The sequence below is a fragment of the Haliotis rubra genome, unplaced genomic scaffold (assembly GCF_003918875.1).
Source record: "Haliotis rubra isolate DU_JTF1 unplaced genomic scaffold, ASM391887v1 Scf260, whole genome shotgun sequence".
NCBI classification, from domain to species: domain Eukaryota; kingdom Metazoa; phylum Mollusca; class Gastropoda; order Lepetellida; family Haliotidae; genus Haliotis; species Haliotis rubra.
In genome coordinates this window covers 762,790-790,517 of record NW_025766670.1, presented here as the reverse complement: position 1 = coordinate 790,517, position 27,728 = coordinate 762,790, and the positions used below count along the sequence as shown (strand labels likewise).

The 27,728-nt window shown below is 39.3% G+C and overlaps 1 protein-coding gene across 1 annotated transcript in view; it reads right to left on the bottom strand.

Moving 5' to 3' along the window:
- The window catches only part of LOC124280125 (multiple epidermal growth factor-like domains protein 6), a 273,391-nt gene that overhangs the window by 47,481 nt on the left and 198,182 nt on the right, over window positions 1-27,728 (bottom strand). Inside the window, 9 exon segments of the mRNA XM_046716015.1 lie at window positions 1,722-1,871; window positions 2,311-2,433; window positions 8,026-8,148; window positions 10,349-10,486; window positions 12,576-12,620; window positions 15,608-15,652; window positions 17,995-18,117; window positions 18,583-18,705; window positions 22,003-22,128. Coding sequence (XP_046571971.1) covers window positions 1,722-1,871; window positions 2,311-2,433; window positions 8,026-8,148; window positions 10,349-10,486; window positions 12,576-12,620; window positions 15,608-15,652; window positions 17,995-18,117; window positions 18,583-18,705; window positions 22,003-22,128 — 996 coding nt within the window.

The window sequence follows — 27,728 nt, the reverse complement described above, 5'->3', positions numbered from 1 at the left end:
TCACTAAAGAGATTTCCAGTCACCTCTACTTTCGACGGATGTCCTTACTTACGGAGAGCTTACCAAGGCCTCACTGAAGCCATCCTCTATGATCAAGGGTAATATATCTCCTTTCTATAACTACCTGAGTTTTACTCCGAATTTTGAATGATTCCAGCAATATCACGGCAGGGTACACCAGAAATGGGCTTCACACATTGTACCCATGAGGGAATCGAACCCAGACCTTCAGCATGAACGCTCTAACCAGTAGGCTATCCCACAACTTAAAAGTGTTTGGAAAACACAGTGTTAAAATTTGCTATCCAAACAGATTAGACTTTAAGTGAAATAAAATTGATTAAAAGCGAGGAGATAGGGACAGTGAAGCTATGTTGGTGAATATGCCCTGGGCATATATCAGAACAGAATGGTTTCATTGTACCCTGGATATTGGAGGATGTACTGAGTGCAGAAGAATACCAAGATGAAATAAACACATCTAAGTTTCATTCCAACTGAGTCCAACACAACACCAATCCTGAGAAGATGCATTACCCAGTAGATGCACACAGTTCCCAAACCAAATAGTCGTAGTCTACAAGGTGGGATGGGAATATTTCAGTTATATCACAGCGTGTCAGCTTGATGTGGGATGGTGGGAGGGTATATATTAGTTATATCACAGTGTGTCTGCTAGATGTAGGAACATTTCAGTTAACGGTATTTCACAGCCAGCATTTCAGCATAATGTCACAGTGTTTTGAAATCTATAGGAAAACATTTTTATAATCCATATTCACCCCATCATCAGACCTTCCGGCATCTTACATTGCTCTGCCATGGAATGAATCTATAAGGGATCAAATACCATTTGAAACTTGTGTTTTTGTACTTAAATTGATTTGGAATTGAAACTTCCAATCTACCATACAGTACAAAACAGGTCCAATTCGTAAGACCAATGTACAGGGCGTAGTCTTAATCTAGTCTGGTTTGGGGACTGTGTGCATCTAGTCAATGATATATGGTTTAAGCAAATTTGATACAAAAATAATCACACTCAACGTAAAAGCTGTCATTTACTGCTATGTATCATATGACATCTTTGAAGAAGTACCATCAGGTATTACAAATGCAGAACTGGACATTTTTCATAAAAACAATAATTAACGACTCTGGATTGATTCAAAATTTCACAAATAGTTGACCACATCAGCCACTGCTATTTATAAAATGTTTCAGTTGTACATTTCCACCTATAAAAACTAATCAGAAACTGAATCCAGAAACACTGAACTGAATCTTGTCATGCACGTCACTGCACACGGCACAACAGGAGTCTATGGCCGATATTGAGCATATGATAAGGCCAACACAAGTCAGCACTGCTAGACAAAGCTGGAACGGACTAAAGACTCTGATGACATCAATAGAAAAGTCACAACAGCTCATAGAATAAATACCCAGTTGTTCAAATTTACTTAGCATCAGAGATATCTTTATAGATAACAGCTCTTTCAGAATGGAAAAGTTGTTTTAACATATTTTCCCCCCAACTTTTTATGCATTAATATGAATTAAATGGTTTACTTCAAAACAGGTAGTTTTATTCATATACATTTGTATTTTGAATATGATTGAAGTTTTTCTTCACTTAAGGTTCCAGGTCAGGTGAAATGGCTGACTTGTAGTGACCTTGTCATGCCTACATAAGGGGGGATAACCATGAGAAGACTTACTGTAGCTGGTGGTGGCCTCAGCAAGCTCCTGAGACAAGAGAATGTTGTAGCTGTCGTTAACGGGGATGACGGGGCGTGGTGACGTCTCAAAGCGGGGGAAGGGCAGATCTCCTCGTTGTGGCCCAAGGTCCTCCACACGGACCTGCTTAGCTGGAGAAATAGACAGCAGATCTTGGTAAACCATATGTCTTGTTTCATGGATTGCCTGGATGACAATTGTCACAAATGTAACAAAACCCAGAGAAAACAAACAGTGAGCCCAGCACTTATACTGCACATCAGCGAACACATACAATGAGATCAAACCTTCAGCAAGCCATGCTTGTCGTAACAGTCAACAAACGGGATCGAGTGGTCAGGCTCACTGACTTGTTCCACACATGTCATCATATTCCAAAAGTGTAGATCTATGCTCATGATGTTGACCACTGGATTGTCTTGTCCTGACTCAGTTATTTACAGACCACCACCATATAGCTGGAATATTGCTGAGTGTGGCATTAAACAACAAATAAACACAGGGCCGAATGCAAATGTTGGCCAACTAAGGGAGGGGAACCTACTCCATCAGTACCGTTCATCATCTCACCTCGACATCGCCGCCGATCCCTCTCCAGGTCGAAGCCTTGTTTGCAGGCACAGCTGTAGGAGCCCTCTGAGTTCACGCATAGCTGTTCACAGCCACCATTGTCCGACAGACACTCATCCACATCTGGAACAAACACAAAGATATTCAGTGTGACTTGTAATAACACACATAGGTCAGTAGACAGAGTCCTCATTCACTGCCACATGGGCTGATGTTTGAACCTTGTAGGCTTGTTGACAGTTAGCACTACATGGGCATCTCACTTGATAACATATTTTATCAGCAGAAAGCTCATTCTTGATCAGTTAGTAGGGGTGAAACGGTATACCGTAGTATTAGTAGAACCATGGTATTTTGCCTTCGGTTCGATAAACCGTATTACAATCCAAACAATTCGGTATGTTCAGTTTTCGTACCGTCATTTTACCACCTTTTAAAACTTTTTCTAAAATGTCTTGAAATCGAGTCATTTCATCAAAATCTATGCATTTCTTTGCTAGACAGTCACTATTTCCCTAGAAGTAAGTTCTCAATACCGAAACGAAATGGACCAAACCGAACCAAACCAAAGGCCTTGTACCACAATACGTCCCACACCGTGGTAAGAGCGTACTGTTTCACCCCTATCAGTTAGTGGTCACAACAATATTACACATAGCTCTGATCTTAAGACATATAGTACATACACTAAACCTGCTTCATAGACAACAGCTTGTGAATCTTACCATCTTTGGAATTACATAAAGATTAATGAACATGGGGATTTTACAGCTGACTCTACTAGCCTCAATCCAAGGTGAAGAGTTATGTCCCTTGTACTGTTATCTCCACAACACAACATTGAGCTTAAGAATGTGATTGAAGCACTGATTATTGTAACCCTTGCTCTAATGAAAACAAAAAAGTTGTGAAACCAAGCACCGAAGTAAAGAACTGGCCAAGGACTGAGTATTCGGTTTTAATTCAGGCCTGATGTAACAAAAGGAACATATTTTTTTACAGAGAACATTGTTTCATTATCTCCATCTTATAACCATGTGTAAAGCTGCACTATGAAATACGCTGTGGGTCGAGACCTACAGCAACGAGGGTGAACTGCAACCATGGCAGATCCAGGTCTGTTGCCTCCACCTGATAGTGTTGTGGTCTGACACAGACTGATTGGGTTACAGACGAGCACACTTCCTGGTTTTAACAACTAGTTCTTTCTCTCAGGGTTCACAAGAAAGAGATTCCTCTGGAATGCCAACCATGAGTTTCACCTGGCCTAGAATTCTGTGTTCTGTACGCATGTATTTGTATCCATGGTAACATATCTGTATAACACAAAACCTGCATAACTAACATTTCCACAATTTCCTCATATCTAATAATCACAATAATACTATATCCAGAATCCAATCCAACATACAGCTTGTAGTAGGGTGCACTTAACATACGGTATATCAGGATACAGTTTGTAATGGGGTGCACTTAACATACGGTACATCAGGATACAGCTTGTACTAGGGTGCACTTAACATACAGTACATCAGGATACAGCTTGTAGTAGGGTGCACTTAACATACGGTATATCAGGATACAGCTTGTAGTCGGGTGCACTTAACATACGGTACATCAGGTAACAGCTTGTAGTAGGGTGCACTTAACATACAGTGTATCAGGATACAGCTTTTAGTCGGGTGCACTTAACATACAGTATATCAGGATACAGCTTGTAGTAGGGTGCACTTAACATAAGGTATATCAGGATACAGCGTGTGGTGGGGTGCACTTAACATACGGTATATGAGGAGACAGCTTGTAGTAGGGTGCACTTAACATACGGTATATCAGCATACAGCTTGTAGTGGGGTGCACTTAACATACAGTATATCAGGATACAGCTTGAAGTAGGGTGCACTTAACATACGGTATATCAGGATACAGCTTGTAGTAGGGTGCACTTAACATACAGTATATCAGGATACAGCTTGTAGTAGGGTGCACTTAACATACAGTATATCAGGATAGTTTTTAGTGGGGTACACTTAATATACGGTACATCAGGAAACAGCTTGTAGTAGGGTGCACTTAACATATGGTATAACAGGATACAGCTTGTAGTAGGGTGCACTTAACATACAGTATATCAGGATACAGCTTGTAGTAGGGTGCACGTAACATACGGTATATCAGGATACAGCTTGTAGTAGGGTGCACTTAACATACGGTATATCAGGATACAGTTTGTAGTGGGGTGCACTTAACATGCGGTATATCAGGATACAGCGTGTAGTAGGGTGCACTTAACATACAGTATATCAGGATACAGTTTGTAGTGGGGTGCATTTAACATGCGGTATATCAGGATACAGCGTGTAGTAGGGTGCACTTAACATACAGTATATCAGGATACAGTTTGTAATGGGGTGCACTTAACATACGGTATATCAGGATACAGCGTGTAGGAATCAGCACTTAACATATGGTATATCAGGATACAGCGTGTAGGAGGGTGCACTTAACATACAGCATATCAGGATACAGCTAGTAGTAGGGTGTACTTAACATACGGTATATCAGGATACAGGTTGTAGTAGGTTGCACTTAACATAAGGTATATCAGGATACAGATTGTAGTAGGGTGCACTTAACATACGGTTATATCGGGATACAGCTGTAGTGGGGTGCACTTAACATACGGTATATCAGGATACAGCTTGTAGTAGGGTGCACGTAACATACGGTATATCAGGATACAGCTGTAGTGGGGTGCACTTAACATACGGTTTATCAGGATACAGCTTGTAGTAGGGTGCACGTAACATACGGTATATCAGGATACAGCTTGTAGTGGGGTGCACTTAACATATGGTATATCAGGATACAGTTTGTAGTGGGGTGCACTTAACATACGGTATATCAGGATACAGTTTGTAGTAGGGTGCACTCAACATACAGTATATCAGGATACAGCTTGTAGTAGGGTGCACTTAACATACGGTATATCAGGATACAGTGTGTAGTGGGATGCACTTAACATACAGTATATCAGGATACAGCTTGTAGTAGGGTGCACGTAACATACAGTATATCAGGATACAGCTTGTAGTGGGTGCACTTAAAATATGGTATATCAGGATACAGTTTGTAGTAGGGTGCACTTAACATACGGTATATCAGGATACAGCTGTAGTGGGGTGCACTTAACATACGGTATATCAGGATACAGCTTGTAGTAGGGTGCACTTAACATACGGTATATCAGGATACAGCTTGTAGTAGGGTGCACTTAACATACGGTATATCAGGATACAGTTTGTAGTGGGGTGCACTTAACATACGGTATATCAGGATACAGCGTGTAGTAGGGTGCACTTAACATACAGTATATCAGGATACAGTTTGTAGTGGGGTGCACTTAACATACGGTATATCAGGATACAGTGTGTAGGAATCAGCACTTAACATATGGTATATCAGGATACAGCGTGTAGGAGGGTGCACTTAACATACAGTATATCAGGATACAGCGTGTAGGAGGGTGCACTTAACATACGGTATATCAGGATACAGCTTGTAGTAGGGTGCAGATACACCAGAGCTCTGAGTATTCTGACCACAAACACGAACATTACTTATACTAGTTTGAATTCTCACGGGACTTTGTCACATGTCAACATTCCGATTCACCTGCACTTTTATAATGTCCATTATGCCTCCCTTTCGTAGTATAACTAGGTTGTGATTATCAGGGCAGAGTTGCATCCCTAGGATCGGTCAGAAACCTGTGATTGGGGTTCGAATACTGGTTGACCACGGTTATTATTCTAGGTTTGCCAGTACGAAAGTTGTATGTATGTGGGTTTCACCTTCTGCCCATATTAATGCGTAATCATGTGATGACCCACTAGCGACAGAGGTTGCTAGTGTTAGTCTTGCTCTGTGTAACTGACACATTATATTGACAATTGTGACATCATTGGACAAACTTTAAAAGCTGCATTAAACTCACTTCCTCCATCTGTGTAATACCCTTGCCTCAACAGATAAACCTGTTCAGTGTTATAGCTACATACTCCGTTCACAGCAGCAGCTGTGTATTTTGTGAATAACCCCTGGTTCTAAAGTCCCTGATAGTGTATTCTGGGACATCAGCAATACTGAATGAGTTTCTATTCTGATATAAGTACTGGAAATAAACATCTCAAGTTATCTTAAAACAACAAAGAATGCTAAAAAATATCTCATGAGTGACAGAAGCATATCAGAGTATTTACACCTTTTCACAAGGTCTGTTTCTGGAAAGATGCTGGATCTTCTTATCGAGCAAATACAAGTTCTATAAAACTAAACAAGCCTTCCTTTCACTTCCTGTAGTATTGCCGAATCAGCATGTCTGTGCTGCTGGCCATGATAGCGTTCCTTGGCTAGTGCCGTGCTGCAGAGTTTTCTCTGATGAACTCAGAATCTGTTATCTCCTACAGTGTCAACCCAGAACATGATCTCACAACTGCATAAAACATGTGACACCAATTTGTTAACATGAATATTACTGTGGTGCCATGTTTTTTAGTGTCGGTGCGTAGGGGACAAACACATCACTGTATACACATTAGGAGACACAAATTTGGTTCAAGACGACTTTTGGAGATAATATTCACAGATTACATTCCAGACTGTGGCAGAGATTCAGGATGTGGGGTTGATGTAGATCTCTGTTGAGGAGGAAGCCGGTCTGACACCATCAGGTGTATACATGTATATATACTCACTGTCACATGTACAACCGTCTCTGTTAAGGAGGAAGCCAGTCTGACAGTATACATGTATATATACTCACCATCACATGTACAACCGTCTCTGTTGAGGAGGAAGCCGGTCTGACACCATCAGGTGTATACATGTATATATACTCACCGTCACATGTACAACCGTCTCTGTTGAGGAGGAAGCCGGTCTGACACCATCAGGTGTATACATGTATATATACTCACCATCACATGTACAACCGTCTCTGTTGAGGAGGAAGCCGGTCTGACACCATCAGGTGTATACATGTATATATACTCACCGTCACATGTACAACCGTCTCTGTTGAGGAGGAAGCTTGTCTGTCAATGGCAGGTGTATACATGTATATATACTCACCGTCACATGTACAACCGTCTCTGTTGAGGAGGAAGCTTGTCTGTCAATGGCAGGTGTATACATGTATATATACTCACCGTCACATGTACAACCGTCTCTGTTGAGGAGGAAGCTTGTCTGTCAATGGCAGGTGTATACATGTATATATACTCACCGTCACATGTACAACCGTCTCTGTTGAGGAGGAAGCCGGTCTGACAACCGCAGGTGTATACATGTATATATACTCACCGTCACATGTACAACCGTCTCTGTTGAGGAGGAAGCTTGTCTGTCAATGGCAGGTGTATACATGTATATATACTCACCGTCACATGTACAACCGTCTCTGTTGAGGAGAGCCGAAGCCGGTTGAGGATAAGCCGTCTGACACCATCAGGTGTATACATGTCTGACAACCGCAGGTGTATACATGTATATATACTCACCGTCACAAGTACAACCGTCTCTGTTGAGGAGGAAGCCGGTCTGACAACCGCAGGTGTATACATGTATATATACTCACCGTCACATGTACAACCGTCTCTGTTGAGGAGGAAGCCGGTCTGACAACCGCAGGTGTATACATGTATATATACTCACCATCACATGTACAACCGTCTCTGTTGAGGAGGAAGCCGGTCTGACAACCGCAGGTGTAGCCACCGGGGTTGTTGTTGCAGGACTGGGTACAGCAGTTGTCTCCTGTCTCACACTCATGAATATCTGAAAATATTTAAACATCCAAACTAAAAATAATGCAACGTTCATCCTGATCAATTACTTGTAATGTCCATATTTACATTCCTATATTCCACTTTAGGAGGGTTCCTTGGGTCTTGGAGGGGCGGTGGGGTAGTCTAGTGGTTATGGCGTTCACTCGTCATGCGGAAGACTGGTTACATGGGTACAATGTATGAAGCCCATATCTGGTGTCCGACATCGTGATATTGTTGGAATATTGCTAAAAGTGGTGTAAAACTAAACTCACTCACTCATGGATGTTGGCCGCTATAGTTTTTTTAAATCTAGGGACTCCCAATCTGCAACTTTTCCCATTTACCTTCATGTTCATTTTGGAAAACTATGGCAATAATATGACACTATACTTGAAAAAGGTAATTCAGCTCAGTCTCATTGAAATCAGGCCTGATATGCCATAAGGCCATCTCAGAACAATCTTTGACTGACCGGTGCATTAGCAAATCCTTTTTGGGCTTTAGATCATTAGTTTCAAAATGGCGTTTTCCACTCCAAACTATGATTTGAAAACAGACTCCTGTTTCCAACAAGTATCCAATATAAGCAAAAGATTCGGAAAAAGTCATACAGTCATTTGAAATGTTCTGTGTTAACCCTTGTGACTAGAAAACACTTTCACTTTCGCAAACTTGCAAGCAACACTCTGATTGGTCCTAAGAACAGTCACTCTATCATGACCTTTCTTTGGGTACTCCGAGGTCTCTGTTTAGCAGTAGTGAACATGAAAGCTGTTATAAGTGAAGATTAAATTGATATTCAGCCCGCTACATATTAGAAACGTCTTTTAAGACATAAAACATATCGAAAAATCATTTTTGAAAAATACAAAAAATTCTTAGATAGGCCTATTTGTTACACTGCTGCAATCACAGAAACATTTTCCTTGCTAAAATAATTCAGTTGACCTCTACTTATTATCGACAATCCCTGTTCCAATTATACTCCTCAAAAAAATTAACAACCACCCAATTGTTAAATATTGCTGTACTTAATCTGTCGTGTCTTTTTTTCAAAATAGTATATTATTTTTGTTTCTTTCATCTCGACCTGTGGGGGTCAATAAAATGAGAAACACATTAACTATGGTCTCTGGCTGTGAAACACTATAAAACTTTTTACACTTAGTTCTAAGGTGACGAAGTCCCGACATTGTCATTATTGAATAAAGCAGTGAACCAGAGCTGACACTGCCGGATGAGTGGGCTTCTTATCAAGGGGTGTTACAACTTTCAACAACTAATCTGTACTTGATCAGACGCTGGGACTGTTTACGGTTCAATACATTGATTACCAGGCAAATGTCAATAGTTGACATCAATACTATACTAGAGCAGCAATTGTTTTGATGTATGTAATAAAACATTAAATATAATCTAACAACCTTGTTTGAAGTGTAAATAACTGATTTCCCTGCAAGCTGCTGAACATAACATGGTGGACATGTTCGGACACGTCATCACCTGGAGGAAGGCAAGGTAGCTTGCATGTGTTAGTTTTCAGCAGGGATACAGCAGTGTAACACTATCGCAATTGGTAGACAGACCTCAAACTTCCACTCTATGAGAGGCATTTACAAGTGATAAACATTAAGGAGAGAATTTACTGTTGTCAACTTCTTGAACACAACACTTCAGAGCATATTATCCTTCATTACGTTATTCTGCACCAACATGGCCACTGCTCCAGTGAGTGAGTGAGTGAGTTTGCCACCGTTTTGAACAGTATATCTGATACATTGATCACAGAGCTTCACTTCACAGTTCGGTAAAGCCTGTTTTGGTTTAATGTGTCAGTTACGGTGGTCAAGCAATATCGCAACTTTTCCATGTTGGTCTGTTGATAATTGACCTTGACCAGACCATGAGCAGTGTGTCTTGCTGTTTTGGTTCAATGACATGTTGCCAACTATATCACTAGACCTGACAATCCAATCCACTAAGATGCATAGGTTCATGGGGGCCTGTTTTATTCTGGAATCCCTATTATGAAATAAAGTTTAGGCTAAGGGGAACCTACTCTAACCCTGAATTATCATAGTGGTCACAGCAATTCAACAGTCATATAGCCATTCAACATTGTATCACCTTCTCAGGACGATGTGATAGCAATGTGGTATTTTTCAAACCATGACCATTTTAAACTGAACAAAAAAGGATACAGTTACCTTCACATGTTTTTCTGTCAGCTTGTAGGTTGTATCCCTTGCGACATGAGCAGATGGCGCCACCGGCACCATGGCGACACTTGTGGGCACAGCCTCCATTGTTGACTGCGCAGTTGTCAATGACTTCCATCTCGATCCCTGCCATGCACACAAGGTACAACGTTGTCAACACTTGCCACATTTCCAATTGTTTACTTTCAAGTGTAATGTTAATCCAGTTCACAGTTATCACAAACTTTGCAAACAAGAGTGGTATATTAACCTTTACAGTTCGATATTCATGCTATACTGAAGATATCTTATGGCGAATAAATCTCTTCAAATACACACATCCTGAATCTGCACTTAATGTGTTAAAATCAGCAGCATTAAATGCACCCACAATGCAGTATTAGTAGTCCATGCACATCCAATCGGCAGTTACATTTGTTGCCAACACAGGCATTCCACATGAAGTTGCCCAGCTAAAGACTGGAATTTTAAGCTTTCAAGTTCAAGAAGTTCTCATCTTATCCAATGATATCAGAATGTCATTATATGTAAGGAATGGGTGGTGACAGTAATGGTGTCCGTACAACTAATCCTGAGTTCTTCACAATGTCTCTGATCCCTACAAGAACCAGTTGCAGTCTGGTCTGATTCTTTTCTAAAGATTAATTATCTGGTATATAGGTTAAATAAAGGTTTTGTCAGCACCCATTTGCCTCACACTTTGCTAATGTTAACCAGACACCTATTCCTGATAAAAAAAATAAAATTAAAGTAAACATCCTGTTCCACTCTCCAAAAGAAAACACATTAAAAGAGCAGACACACATTTCATCCCCACCATAAATTGTATCTTTCAAAGCCAGTTGTCAGACAAGCCATATCAGACATTGTCACTTGAGGCTTAATTTGCAAAGAGGAGCAGCAGGGAAATAGTACAATAGCCTTCCCAAGATGGCTGCCAGGAAGAATGTCAGTTTGACTTGAACCAGATAAGAGATGTCACATTAATGTAGATGCAATGCAGTCTATTAAACCTACAAAAGAAGTTATCAATGAAAGGGAGACATCTGTAACATTAAACCAGTCGTTATGGTACAAGTGTTTATCCAATTTCTACAAAAACAAGAAATTTAATAAGTAAAATTTGGCAGCACAGGAGAGCAGAGACAGAGTTAGACAACATTTATGCTGAAGTGACAGAGGATAAATAACTTGTGGAAATTCCTGAGACACTTCAGTGCACACAAAGATGGTATCTCAACACTCTAATTTTCTTTCTATGGATAGCTAGCTAAGAGGACTATGACTATAGAATTTTAGGGTTGAGAAAAGTGAAAAGGTAGAGTTGGGTGTAAAGTTACTCCAATATCAATATCAATACCACAAATACACCATCCAATCGTGGATCAGCAATATAACACCATCCAATGGTGGATCAGGCATATTACACCAGCCAGTGGTGGATCAGCAATATTACACCAGCCAGTGGTGGATCAGCAATATTACACCAGCCAGTGGTGGATCAGCAATATTACACCAGCCAGTGGTGGATCAGCAATATTACACCAGCTAATGGTGGTACAGCAATATTACACCAGCCAATGGTGGATCAGCAATATTATACCAGCCAATGGTGGATCAGACATATTACACCAGCCAATGGTGGATCAGCCATATTACACCAGCCAATGGTGGATCAGCCATGTTACACCAGCCAATGGTGGATCAGCAATATTATACCAGCCAATGGTGGATCAGATATATTACACCAGCCAATGGTGGATCAGACATATTACATGAGCCAGTGGTCGAACAGCAATATTACTTCCACTTGCCAATTTGGCACAGCAATATTACATCAGCCAATGGTGGAAGAGCCAATGGTGGAACAGCCATGGTGGAACTAACCAATGGTGGATCAGCCATATCATACCAGCCATTGGTGCATCAGACATATTACACCAGCCAATGGTGGATCAGACAAATTCCCCCATCCAATTATGGAACAGCAATATTACACCAACCAATGGTGGAACAGCAATATTACACCAGCCAATGATTGATCAGCCATGTCACACCTGCTAATGGTGGATCAGCCATATATGGCCAAGGGATGCCGCTGTGCTGGCTCTCACAACAAACATGAGGTACAGGAGCCTGTCGTCCTCTGAAGCACATGTAACAGAGCGGTGATAGTTTACAACAACATTACAATATCCATCTACCGTCCATCTACCTTTATCTTTTTGTTTATATCTTTGTTTCCCTTTGCGACTGGATCCTAATAGGTGTGCAGTTAATAAGCAAATATGTAAAATATTATATAAAAATATTTAATCTAGCCTATTAAAGTGAAAACGTTCATGTAAGGTTTTCTTACAAGTGCTTATAATGCAGAGTGGAGGAGGCTTTCTCAAAGAGTTTCATGAGGTTTGGGGAATAAGTGAATTTCCTTGCCTAAAGCAAGGGTGTGACAGTTATCAACTGGATAACTTCTCTTCAAATGTCACACGCTTAGGCAAACATGTTTTTTACATCCAGATGTTTAATAAAAGGGTGTGGCAGCTACAATATCAAGTCAATCTCTACATAATGTGCATGTCATAAAAATAAAAACAACAAATCATGTATGCTCTTGGAATGTTTGGATATTGGCCTGTTAGGCATGATGTAATAACCATCCTTCTTTCAACAGCTGATATTTAGAGTAGCACGCTTCTTGCAAATACAGGAAAAAACACTTCAAAAGTGCCTTAAACTGTAAAACTAACTTGAGGCAATTAACAGTTAATTCTTCAACTAGCGAGCACAGTTCTCACAACTGGCAGGTTCATAAAATTGTACTTATCCCCAGCAGTAATAACCTGTGTATAATTAACGTCGGCATGATTGTAATGGATGGACCCAAAAGGCTGTCACAACAGTTGGAAGCTGAGGGACGGTTGGTCTTACTTTCAACAGTGTGTTGTAAGTTTGTCTCCCCCAGCCAGGTGTGTGTAGGTCTGTCTCCCCCTGCCAGGTGTGTGTATGTCTGTCTCCCCCTGCCGGATGTGTGTAGGTCTGTCTCCCCCTGCCAGGTGTGTGTAGGTCTGTCTCCCCCCACCAGGTGTGTGTATGTCTGTCTCCCCCTGCCAGGTGTGTGTAGGTCTGTCTCCCCCTGCCAGGTGTGTGTAGGTCTGTCTCCCCCTGCCAGGTGTGTGTATGTCTGTCTCCCCCTGCCGGATGTGTGTAGGTCTGTCTCCCCCTGCCAGGTGTGTGTAGGTCTGTCTCCCCCCCACCAGGTGTGTGTATGTCTGTCTCCCCCTGCCAGGTGTGTGTATGTCTGTCTCCCCCTGCCAGGTGTGTGTATGTCTGTCTCCCCCTGCCAGGTGTGTGTAGGTCTGTCTCTCTCTACCAGGTGTGTGTATGTCTGTCTCCTTCTGCCAGCTGTGTAGATCTGTTCCCGCTACCCCTCCCCCTATCAGGTCTGTACCCCCATGGCTCCCACCCCATCCCAAACAATAACATAGGTAATTTTGGCCGAGATGACTTATAAAGACGTCACAGTAAGATATTGGGAAATACTGCTTGCACTCGGCCCATATGTATGTACAGCTAAATGAACATGGCATGGTTAAACATTTGAACAATAATATATCCCAGGCAGTTAATATATACATAACAAAATATTTGACAAAAACAGAAATTGCAAAACAAAAGTCATTCCGTACATAAAGGATTATAACAAAAATACACACTTTACCAACACACATTAAACACAGAGACAGGGTTGTAATTGTGTTGCCAAGTATCAGTACAACAAAAAGCAACACAAACAGTTGCCATGGAAACTGGTGCTGGTGCTGACTTTGTGTAGGAGGTTGTGGACCAGTAATAGTTGGTTGTGGGGGTGGAGTGCAGTGCTTCTTCAATGTGTTAGTTTCATCACAGAAATTATTTTATATGTAAATGATTAATTTCTTATTTTCAGGAAAGACAATGTAACATAATTGCACACATACTAAAATTTGAATTATTGATTTAACTATGATTTCAAGAAAAGGCCATTGAAGATATTTTTAATCACTGCAAAGTGAGATCAATTTGTTATACCATTTTCTGTACAGAACTTCTCAGTCTCACCTGTAAATTATGTTGTCAGACAGAACACTAAATATTGCTTTGGACAGAGGTGCATGCACAGCAAATACAGGCGGAGGAAACACTGGGGGGGACACAGAGATGGACATGGGTGGATGTAGGTGGACTGAAAGGTTGATGGACAGATGGAAGAACAGATAGATGGATTGATAGACAGGGTAGACAAAGGAATCGATATTTGAATGGAGTTAAAGTTTGAAAATATGTATGGATGGACAAGGGCTGTATTGTAGGATGGAGGAAGAATGAATAGCTGATATTGAGACAACAGATTGACAAGAGCTGTATTGTAGGATGGAGGAAGAATGAATAGTTGATACTGAGACAACAGATTGACAAGGGCTATATTATAGGATGGAGGAAGAGTGAATAGCTGATATTGAGACAACAGATTGACAAGGGATGTATTGTAGGATGGAGGAAGAATGAATAGATGATACTGAGACAATAGATTGACAAGGGCTGTATTGTAGGATGGAGGAAGAATGAATAGCTGATACTGAGACAACAGATTGACAAGGGCTGTATTGTAGGATGGAGGAAGAATGAATAGCTGATACTGAGACAACAGATTGACAAGGGCTGTATTGTAGGATGGAGGAAGAATGAATAGCTGATATTGAGACAACAGATTGATTGTAGAGATGAGAGGAAGAATGAATAGCTGATATTGAGACAAGAGATTGACAAGGGCTGTATTGTAGGATGGAGGAAGAATGAATAGCTGATACTGAGACAACAGATTGACAAGGGCTGTATTGTAGGATGGAGGAAGAATGAATAGCTGATACTGAGACAACAGATTGACAAGGGCTGTATTGTAAGGAGGAAGATTGAGAGTTGAACACAAGGACAGACAGTTTGGACAGGTAAACTGACCAATGAACATACAGTTAGACAGACAGTTTGATCAATGGACAGACAAATAGATAGTTATAGTGTGATGGACGGACAGGTGGACAGACAGTTTGACCAAAGGATGGACAGGTAGACAGTTGAAGACTTTTTTTACAGACAGGTGGATAGACAATTTGACCGAAGGACAGACACGTGGGACTGTGACAGACAGGGACTGTGACAGACACGTGGGACTGTGACAGACAGGTGTACAGAGACGTGGCCGCATACCTTTACCCTCCTGTTTGGGTCTAGACTCATTAACTGCTGGGGCCTCTGTGAGAGAGAGTATATAGCATCCAGTGGGAGAAGCAACGTTCCCCTGCAGTGCCCCAGTAAGCAGGCAGGGAGAGGGGCACGTCACAAAGTTTCAATGGAATTAACTAGCCAACAGAAATAGAACAGCTTCCAAAATTGTTTGACACTGCATCAAAACATTTTGAAACATTCATCTGTATATATACCGATACTTTAAGAAACCCAAAGCAACCTTTTACAATGTTTTATGCTTCATTAAACCATCTGCAGTAAAAATGATTATCATGATGTACTGGAACCGAAGTCCAATTTCTAGGAATATGACATTTCTTATATTCCTGGTTACTATGAACATGTGATTCCATTTCTATTGGCCATGGCAACACCCTGGAAGCTTTGTGTGACCTGCCCCTCCCAGTTGTCATGCATACATTCTTGAGTAGTCAGTTCAACTATTATAATCACGTGTTACCATATAACATTTATAGGTTATTATCAATACAGTTTGACAAAATGGTGATCTTTTCAATATAATCATAACAGTGAAACCCTGTTAGTAGAGGACCCTTCTGGAAACTTAATGTCAGGAATATATACACAGGTACATTATTCCACAGTCATGGTTAGCACAGAAAATGGTAATCAGGGTTTGACTGTACAATGGTCACAAACGTGTTTGAATTCGCGATGAAATTCTTTATTAATAAGCTCAATTTGTCGATAAAAGCTACTGAAAGGATCACACTGTTAATATTTAACACTGAACACAAGGAAAATCCCAGATTGGACATTAGTTCAATTCTTAAGGTATTTTTCAAATATTTCAAATTTTCATACATGATCAAAGTAACAAATTAAAGCATAAAGCAAACTCATTAGATATAAGCAGTCTAATCTTTTTTTAATTAGTTGGAGCACAGCAGAACTGATGACCATAGTATAGTATTGTCATGCATATATACTGGCTACATATGCATATATACTGAATTCACATGCATATATACTGAATTCACATGCATATATACTGGCTTCTCATGCTTATATACTGGCTTCTCATGCACATACACTGGCTTCCCCTGCATATATCCTGGCTTCACATGCATATATACTTGTTTTGCACACATATATACTGGCTTCACATGCACATATATCGGCTTCATATGCATATAAATTGGGATCTAAACAGCTCAGCCCAGAACAAACCCCTTGTTTTACAGATTAACCAACTTTTTTAACAGCAGAAATATTCCCCAAATTGTCTTTTTCACTCTGCAATTACATGGCAGGCAATCTAACTCAATTTTGAAATTAGATTAAACATTTGCTTTCACTGTTAGAGACATCCCATCAACCGTGACCGCGTCAGCCGGGTCTGGACACATTGGTCGAGACACATTTTGTAAACAGGAGTCAAGACATGGCTTCCCAGATGACAAAATGTTTCTAGGTGATTGTTTCTACATGATTCCTTTAACGGCGAGAACAGCTGTACTGTTAACCTAGTCTGTCTCACAGTCCCTGAACCACATTATTTTCCCTACTGCCAAGCTCTCTCTGCAGTGCTAAAGCCCTAAATGAAGCAAGTCTAGATTTCCCCAGGTTCAGGGAATCTCTGCTCTCCCTAGGGCTCCTTTTCAATATAAATGGGCTTGTTTGTTACTATCAAAATTATATATATTCAGAGACTAAGCCTTAGTCTACTGTTAACCTACCACCATATCTTATCAGAAAATGTCCTAAATTGGGAAATACAAGGTATTTTAAATGTATAATTCAGCAAGAAATGTCCCATTATATAATTAAAATAATTGAGTTATTTCCGAGCTGCCAACAACAATCCTGGCCCACTGCTGACAAGATCTACATCGCCTGACCTCTTATTATGCTGTGGAATACAGGTCATGCATGCATCCCCCATCATGAACACTATGCACAGAAGCAATATACAAGTATATAACATGTGCAGCATGCAGTAAAACAGCAATGCAGCTTCATGCTTGTCAGATTGGCTACGTTAATCAACAGCTAATGTTCACTTTATTATACACCTCTATGGCAGATTTGACAAACACATGTTAGAAGGTTTGGAAATGTGATTTATCTGTCTTTTTTTGGTAACCTATTTTTTGTGATTGTTTTTCTTCAGCTGTCAAATGGCCGCAAGAAGTGTACCCTGGCCTTGTCACGATGTGTGGGATAATTGCCGTATCAAACCAACATTTCACTGTTATGTTCACAAGCATAGTGATATAACAGTCTGAATCACTTCAGAATGTTACACAATAGCAACATGTTGTCTTCAAGTCTGCCATGGTATAACTGGGTATATATCCTAGGTCTGGACAACACTGTGGACTTACTGTAGCAGGAACGGCCGTCCACGCCAAGCTGGAAGCCTGGGGTGCAGGTACAGGCGAAGGACCCCTTGGTGTTGACGCAAGCTTGGGAACACCCACCATTGCTGATCTCACACTCGTTGATATCTAAATATTACATGGATATCAGATGTTAAATATCAATAATACATGGATATCAGCTGGTTATATCTATATTACAAGGATATCAGATGTTAAATATCAATAATACATGGATATCAGTTGGTTATATCCATAATACATGGATATCAACTGTTGATATATGTAGAATAAATGGATATCAGCTGTTTATATCTGAATTATACATGGATACCAGCTGCTTTATGTAAATAATACACATATAACAGATCCTAATATCTAAACTGTTCATGGATATCAGATTTTGATAGCTTTATAATCCATGGATATCAGTTGCTTATCCTAATATCCCAAAATATGGAATCCAATTTTTTTTATACAAAACCTCTGCGCTGATACTTTAGAAATAGCAAAATCAATACAAGAATCCTTTTGGATTCTGAAATGGTAGATACATAACTGGACATCTGACTGGTCACATGACATGACACTCACCGATACAAGACCGAGAGTCTGAAGCGATCCTGAAGCCAGCGAAGCACTGACAAGTTGCTCTACCACTGGAGGAGACGCACTTGTGTTCACATCCGCCATTACGTCGGCGACAGGGGTTCTCTTCTGTAAACACATCAGATTGACAGGTTAGACCACCGGGAAGGCGATTTGTCAGACTTACAGGTTAGACCAATGGACTGATTTAAAGGTTAGACCAATGGACTGACTTACAGGTTAGATCACTACCTAGATCTTTGGTCAGACTTACAGATTAGACCAATGGACTGAATTTCAGGTTTGATCACTACCTAGATCTTTGGTCAGACTTACAGGTTAGATCACTGGTTAGATCTTTGGTCAGACTTACAGGTTAGATCACTGGTTAGATCTTTGGTCAGACTTACAGGTTAGATCACTGGTTAGATCTTTGGTCAGACTTACAGGTTAGATCACTGGTTAGATCTTTGGTCAGACTTACAGGTTAGATCACTGGTTAGATCTTTGGTCAGACTTACAGGTTAGATCACTGGTTAGATCTTTGGTCAGACTTACAGGTTAGATCACTGGTTAGATCTTTGGTCAGACTTACAGGTTAGATCACTGGTTAGATCTTTGGTCAGACTTACAGGTTAGATCACTGGTTAGATCTTTGGTCAGACTTACAGGTTAGATCACTGGTTAGATCTTTGGTCAGACTTACAGGTTAGATCACTGGTTAGATCTTTGGTCAGACTTACAGGTTAGATCACTGGTTAGATCTTTGGTCAGACTTACAGGTTAGATCACTGGTTAGATCTTTGGTCAGACTTACAGGTTAAACTTTTTGGTCAGAGGACATAAAATACATTTCTTGCGTATCACCCATCACTCATCAATCTGATATATCAACCTGGCCCAGATAATTATTACCAATGCTAAATCTGGATCTGTTTCCGGTTCTGGACACTTGTTATTTCCTGTTTTTGATGAAACCTGCCATGATGTCCAGCAATACCATATCTGATAGGTATTGGAGAGGTGTTTGAGAATCATCTTGGTGCAAACAGGAATCAAGGTTGGAGTGGTTGGAAATTTAGATAAGAAATAACATTATAATTCAACCTACTTACCAGTTTGTTTTATTTTCATAAGAAATACATTAGGATGTTTATTTCATTAGGGAGTAATTCTTATATTGAATGTATATTGGAGATCAAATTAAATTGTCTTTTCATTCTTCATGTTTAACTTTGTCTACAGCAACATTTTGCTATAGTCTGTTTGCAGTGAAAATGTACCAATGAATTTCACTTTAAACAAAAAAGTAAATCACATAAAGTGAAATTAAGATTGCGAATCCTCATGATTTTACATTGCCAATGGAACTTTTATATCTCAGAATTTTATTCAACTTATGATAAAAGTTGTTTAACAAACAATCATAGTTTCAAATCGCTGTTATTGGTTTGTATTACAAGGGGCTACGTGCAGTAGTTGGAATAGTGAAACAAATGCACGTGCGGTCCGTGATGAGCGTTAACTTAAGACTACCGTAGAAACTAACCCTTCTTGTTCTCGGGGTTTCATTTAATGAGCATACCCCCTGTAATACAAACCAATAATGGCGATTTGAAACTATGATCATTTGTTAAACAACTTTTATCCTAGGTTGAATAAATTTCTGAGATTTAAATGTTCAATTGGCAATGTAAAATCATGAGGATTCGCAATCTTAATTTCACTTTATGTGATTTACTTTTTTGTTCAAAGTGAAATTCATCCAAACATTTTTCTTTTTAACTAAATGATTTTTTTAAGTGTTTTAATGTCAGAAACATTGTACGACTGAACAAAGAGGAGAAAGTTTGATAGCAGTAGAGCAATTATCAAAGGAACTACACAGTGCCACTTAGCTCACTAAGCTGTTTGACCCTAGTCAACCAGCCATCGTGGAATGTTTGACTGAGGTCATGCAGCACACACTTGTCCACTAGATGGTCTGATCAACATCTATCAAGCACGTCATGATTGCCAGGAACACATACAAATCTTAGTTTCACACAAAACGCTAGACCAACACCAAGCTTCAGATCAGGAAACTAATTAAAACTGCAGTGAAAAGGAATCAGGATATGTTTCTATAGGTTCATACTTTACTTAAAGAGGTCACTGTTTACAGTCAGTGAGGGTCACCAGAGAATAAACTGACGATGGACAGAGCTAAAACAGAGTTACAGTTTACTGGGCAGAACTAAAACAGAGTTACAGATTATTGGGCAGAACTAAAACAGAGTTACAGTTTATTGGGCAGAACTAAAACAGAGTTATAGATTATTGGGCAGAACTAAAACAGAGTTACAGTTTATTGGACAGAACTAAAACAGAGTTACAGTTTATTGGGCAGAACTAAAACAGAGCTACAGTTTATTGGGCAGAACTAAAACAGAGGTACAGTTTATTGGGCAGAACTAAAACGGAGGGACAGTTTATTGGGCAGAACTAAAACAGAGGTACAATTTACAGATACATTGGGTAGAACTAAACCAGATATACAAATTACAGCAAGAACTACAAAAGAACACTAAAACAGTTTCAGTAGGAAGAGCTAAACACATATAGCACCACAGGGGAGAGCTACAACCACAGGGAGAGCTACAACTGAGAGCTACATGTTGCTTGTTTGATGTTTAATGACTTACTCAGCAATGCAGTATCCCAGTTACATGAAGACATTCTATAAATAATAGCGTATGTGCATGACTATCCAGTGATTGACATCATAAGCATCTAACTTCGAAATGGGGATACACATTAGACCAGTAACCTTGATCCCTCCCCCACCGATCTCCTTATCAGCTCTTACTACAAGCATACGTCACTACAGGGGGCTACAACTGATAGCTACAATGGGTACAGCTGCAACAGAGAGCTACAATCATTAGCTAAAACAGTTGAAGCTACAAAAGAGGGCTTTAACTTATAGCTACAATAATGAGAGCTAAAACTGAAGGCTACATGTGATAGCTACGGTGGGGAAAGCTACAATAGACCTATAACTAACAGCTACAGTCTGGAGAGATAAAACAGAGAGCTAAAGCTGAAGGCTACATATGATAGCTACAGTGGGGAAAGCTACAATAGACCTATAACTAACAGCTACAGTCTGGAGAGATAAAACAGAGAGCTAAAGCTGAAGGCTACATATGATAGCTACAGTGGGGAAAGCTACGATAGACCTATAATTGACAGCCACAATGGGGAGAAATAAAAAGGAGAGCTAAACTGAAGGCTACGACTGAGAGCTACAGCGGGGAAAGCTACAACAGACCTACCTAATTGATAGCTACAATGGGACAGATAAAACATTGATATAACTGACAGTTATGATTGACAGGTATACAGTTGTACATGAAACACTGGCCCATGATCCAGCCATTCTACCTTCGCATGTTCTCATATCACGGCCAAGTCGGTAACCCTCACGACATCGGCAGTGGAAGTGCCCGTTGTAGCCGTCAACGCAGATGTGTTGGCAGCCTCCATTATTCTGTCCACAGCCCGACACAGCTACAATAAATCAGACAGTTGATAAGTTCACTTAAACTTCCTTGCCAATCCACCTCTTTCACAAATACAGAAAACTCCAATAATCCTACATGTAAGATGGGAAATGCTGCAATGATTAAATTAATGAAGAAAGAAATCTTACTGCAATCTTTGATATGAAATGAGGAAATATTTCTATTTGAGATTGACTAATTAAGTAGTTTTCTTTAGAGCAATGAGCACAAGCGGGCTTGAAGTCAGTCATAAAAATTGCAATTACTACATTAAAGCATCAGCTTCAAAGTAACATGGCAGACGCAGAGTTAGCGGAACTGCTGAAAGGCAAAGCATTAATTAAACAATGTTAATACTTGCAATAATTTTGATTTAATATAAAAATATTTTCATTTTCAGAACATATATGTGAAAAAACCCCAGAGCTTCCAAAATTCGAGTTATGAAAAAAATAAGTGTCAGGGAATTTGTGCTAGCGTTTTAAAGTTTTCGGACAGAAAAATGTTTTAAAGAGCAGAACAAAATATTTGGGTGAAACTGAAAAAAGAAAATATATTTTTAGAGTATGTTGGCATTCTATCCAGTGGATGAGCGGCCCTGTTACCATGGTGACAAGTACACAAGAAGCAAAATGTCACAGACATAACTGTCAAAACATAAACTGTACGTTGACGGGTAAAATGTGCTCAAATAAACAGAGGTAGAAAACATCGGAGGGAAGATGGAGGAATGACACAAAGGAAAAGGGATAAAATAAATAACGCAGTACTTGAGTGCAACTAAAAACACAGATACACTGATCTCTAGCATCATTCTACAACACAGACGCTGGTACCTAGCTCCAGGTGTGTAACTGTGTCCAATGACACCTGTAGTACTAAGGTGATAGTACGTGGTATCTACTAAAATTGTGATTATTGAAAATGATAAAATGTGTCACTAAGGCCAGACATATTTGTCATACTTACGGATTCCGATAGTGAAAAATATTTATTTACAGGTAATAATTTTGTTTTTAAAAAATACATGTTATAGCATCTTTCGATCATCCTAAAAAATTGATTTTGATTGACTCAAAAAAGAAGATAGAATTCTCCTAAACATTTAGTTTATTGTAAATACCTTGGATTCGTTTTATTGTCAAAGAGACATTTGCAGTCAGATCTATTAAAAAAGACTTGTAATTCTGTTTTTTTCCTTTCCTATATTTTGAAGTTTGAAGGTCAGAAGATCCGAATTCAATAAAAAAATATGTAAGGCCTAATTATGATTATGAATATGGCAACCTGAAAACACAAAGTAGGTGAACTTGGTAAAATAATTGGGGAACAAGCATCAGTCACAGAGATGACATTCTGTATCTGTGACAATGGAAAGTATCAACAGGTAAAGAAATATTCAGGTAAAACACAATGGTAAAAGGTTCAGGTAAAATGAAATATTTCACTATAAGTGATAAACATCATAAATTCAAAGGTGAAAATTACCTGCAGAAAAGAATCATGTTCAAGGAAAACGAAACATTTCTACAAAACAAAAGAAAATGTGACTGAAGAAATTGATGTGTCAGAAAGTAAGACGTGAAAGATGGCACCTGACAACATGCATTATCCACATAAACAACCATTCTATTAAAGAAACTTGCATTATTTCAATAAATGAAATATCAGTTGTCTAGTATATTTGTGTTTCAATGTGTATTACAATGAATCTGTCAGTCGACTCATATGAGTTGCTTCCCTCAGCCCGGCCAGGATCCGTTAATCATAGGTTTGAATCCTTGGTTGTCAACTTCGTACCACAGTGTTTAAAGTGTTTCAACGGAGATTAATACAAGTCAGCTCCTTCGCTCAATGTGTAAATATATTCCATGGGACACTTTTGATGTGCTGAACTAAAGCATTATCTCAATACTGAACTAACTCGTCATCTTCTATACAGAGCAATCATGAACAATTCAAGACCAGTGCATGAAATACTGTTTCAACATATGGCATTGGCAAATTGTTTCATGCAAAAACTATTATAACTCAGTGAAAATCATTCCATGATGATGTAGTAATCGTGTCAGAACACTACAAGACAATCTCTTACTGTGATGTCAGAACACTACAAGACAATCTCCTATTGTGAAGCCCCAAGATTACAAGACAATCTCCTACTGTGATGTAAGAACGCTACAAGACAATCTCTTACTGTGATGTCAGAACACTACAAGACAGTCTCCTATTGTGAAGTCAGAACACTACAAGACAATCTCCTACTGTGATGTCAGAACACTACAAGACAATCTCTACTGTGATGTCAGAACACTACAAGACAATCTCCTACTGTGAAGTCACTACAAGTCTCCTACAGATGTCAGAACACTACAAGACAATCTCCTACTGTACAAGACAATCTCCTACTGTCCGAACACTACAAAACAATCTCCTACTGTGATGTCAGAACACTACAAGACAATTGTGAAGTCTACAAGACAATCTCCTACAGTGTGAAGTCAGAACACTACAACAAAATCTCGTACAGTGACGTCATGTCAGAACACTACAAGACAATCTCCTACTGTGATGTGAGAACACTACAAGACAATTTCCTACTGTGATGTCAGAACACTACAAGACAATCTCCTACTGTGATGTAACAACACAAGACAATCTCCTACTGTGATGTCTGAACACTTCAAGACAATCTCCTACTGTTATGTCAGAACACTACAATAGATTGTCTCTATGTTGATAGATTTTTAATACCTAATTTATCTCAGTGAAAAAGCTGCAGACATTCAAATTTATCTACAGGGCTACTGTATGAAACTATCCAAACAGACAATGGCATTGCCAACATGAGTTTTAGTACATCTATTGAACAACTAAATGTTGAAAGAGACTGGGTTAGAATGGCATTAATCACTGAGTCTGATGTAGAAACAGCGGAGATGATGACAGAGATTCACTTCTAGGTTTCCACGGGCACAGGATATTATCAATATTACATCTAGCCATGTCATTAGTTTGTCAACATCGTGTAGGGGAAACCTGATAATTTGGAACATGGTCTTTACAACAATATTTTTTCCCATGTCACAACAGATTTTGAGTTATCATACAAAGATTTAGGTCTGCGAAAATTAGTTACCAAATGTTCTTTGTGTAGGGTTGTTTGAATGTGTCAGTAGTAGAGTGTGCAAAAATTGTTCTACCTGAAAAGTCTTGTAAACCTGACCCTGACCCAATGAATAAACCTGACCTTGACCATGACCCTGACCCAAACCATTAACTGACCTTGACCCTGACATTAAACATAACCCAACGCTGTCCTCAACCTCACCTGAGTATCATTGTACAAAGCGACCTTAGCCCTAAGGTGATTATACTTCCCATACGTTAATACAGACTTATGACAGTAGTAAACCTGACCCTGACCCAAACCGTAAACCCTGACCTTAACTGTGACCCTGACCCAAACCATAAACCCTGACCTAAACTCTGACCTTAACTGTGACCCTGACCCAAACCATAAACCCTGACCTAAACTCTGACCTTAACCATGACCCTGACCCAAACCATAAACCCTGACCTAAACTCTGACCTTGACCCTGACACTAAACATAACGCAACTCTGTCCTCAACCTCACCGGAGTACCATTGAACAAAGTGACCTCAGCCCTCAGGTGATTATACATCCCATACATTAACACAGACTTATGACAGTTGTAAGGCTAAGGTTGTTTAGTACAACAGGGCCCTGGACCCTAAAACTGTCCATTACCCAGACTCTGACCCTAAAGGACCCAGTTACAAATAAAATCTTACCCTAGCCCTGACCTTGACCTTACCCTGACCTAATATGGCCAACAGGAAATAGTTGCATATCCTGCAAATCCTGCACACCCTGCCAATGACACATGTGAATGAACTGGGTATATAACTGCTTTAATTTCTTCTTATTTTATATACCTTCCATCATTTCTATACAAAAAATATTAGATAATCTGTACAAAACAGTACTTCAGGCAATTTTATGTGTTATTTTTAAAGTGGCAACACTCCATTATATCATTGTGTTTGAACATGAAATGTAAAAAATGTTACAACTACACATATCTGTGACAAAGAAAAAACAGTCTGTATTTATTACTTGCATTTTGAGCACTGACAAAATCTTTGGTCTATTTTGAGACAATTTAAACATGTAAGAATAGAAGCATAAAGCAAGCACTGGGTGTAAACAAATAAACTTGGAACTGAGTCACACTGAATTCAATCTTTGTAACATGAAAGATAAACAAAGATGAATTGACATGTACAATGACAAGGACAAAAAGACACATTCATATACTCAAAAAAGAACATTGGTCTTTGTAATATAATTTAAAACATAAGATTTCTTTGTGAAAACAAAAGTTTTCAACAAAACATATATCTAAATGAAATGTAGGACAGATCAGAAACATCAAAATACAGTTTAAACAATGATAAAGACACACAGACTAACAGACACTTTAGGACATGAACAGACACACACAAAGACATCTGGGAAGACAGCCCAGCAATGTACATGGGGCCACTGAATCTGTTTAGGTCAAAACTGTCACTTTCCAAAATTCAAAGTATCTTTCAAATATCAATGTTACCTACATCATTTAATTAAGATTAAATGAATGATTAGAAATCTTCCATGCTGTTAATCAATAATGAAAATGTCAACAGAAATGTTATTCACAACACACTAATATATAAAAATAACAACAGTTTCACATTGTAAGTTACACATTATAAGTTGTTAGGAATGCATGATCTGTTGTCCTGTACATGCATGACATGGCTACTGCCATGTGACATGGAGATACAGTGAAGGTGATAACTGGATGCAAGCTATTGCCTACCTGGCGCCATCGTCAAGTATCCAACATATATTCAATAAGCATATGCTGCCTTTACATACATTTTATGAATTCAAAATGATATTTTCATGACAACTGGTTTGGAATTTTAACAGTTCTATTTGCCCTCGGGCTATGTGAATGAAATTTCATAATCTTGACTGTAGGAAACGGTAATGTGACACTTTAGGTACAAGTGGAAATCACGATAAATAAGTCCTCAAGTAATGTGATGTTCCTTAAGTCAACTATACGATACTAAAAATCTGTCTTAAAACAATGTAAAAACCAAAACCATAAAAATTTGAATGGTGAATTCTACAGACAACATTTCAATAAGTAGTCCCTGCCATCTGCAAATTACAAGAGTGCACCTTGTCTTTATTCATTCACAGGTGGGGAAATAATACAACATTTGGTCACTGCGACATGGTGCTAGGGAAGTATCACATGTTTGTTTGACTATATTCAAATACATAACGGACAACATGGACAATTTGACAGAACCAATATGACTTCAGATCACGAAAGATGTTTGAGTGAGAGATTTCTACAAAGTATACTAAACCATCTACAGACATAGGTATCTATTGCGAATCCCCCTACAGAGATCTGGATAAACAGACGAGTGGTCTGCATCAAGTAATAGATTGACATGTTGAAGAGCGAGACATGGGGATAAATCAAATGAGAAGAGCCAGTTCAAACGTAATCTTGTGAG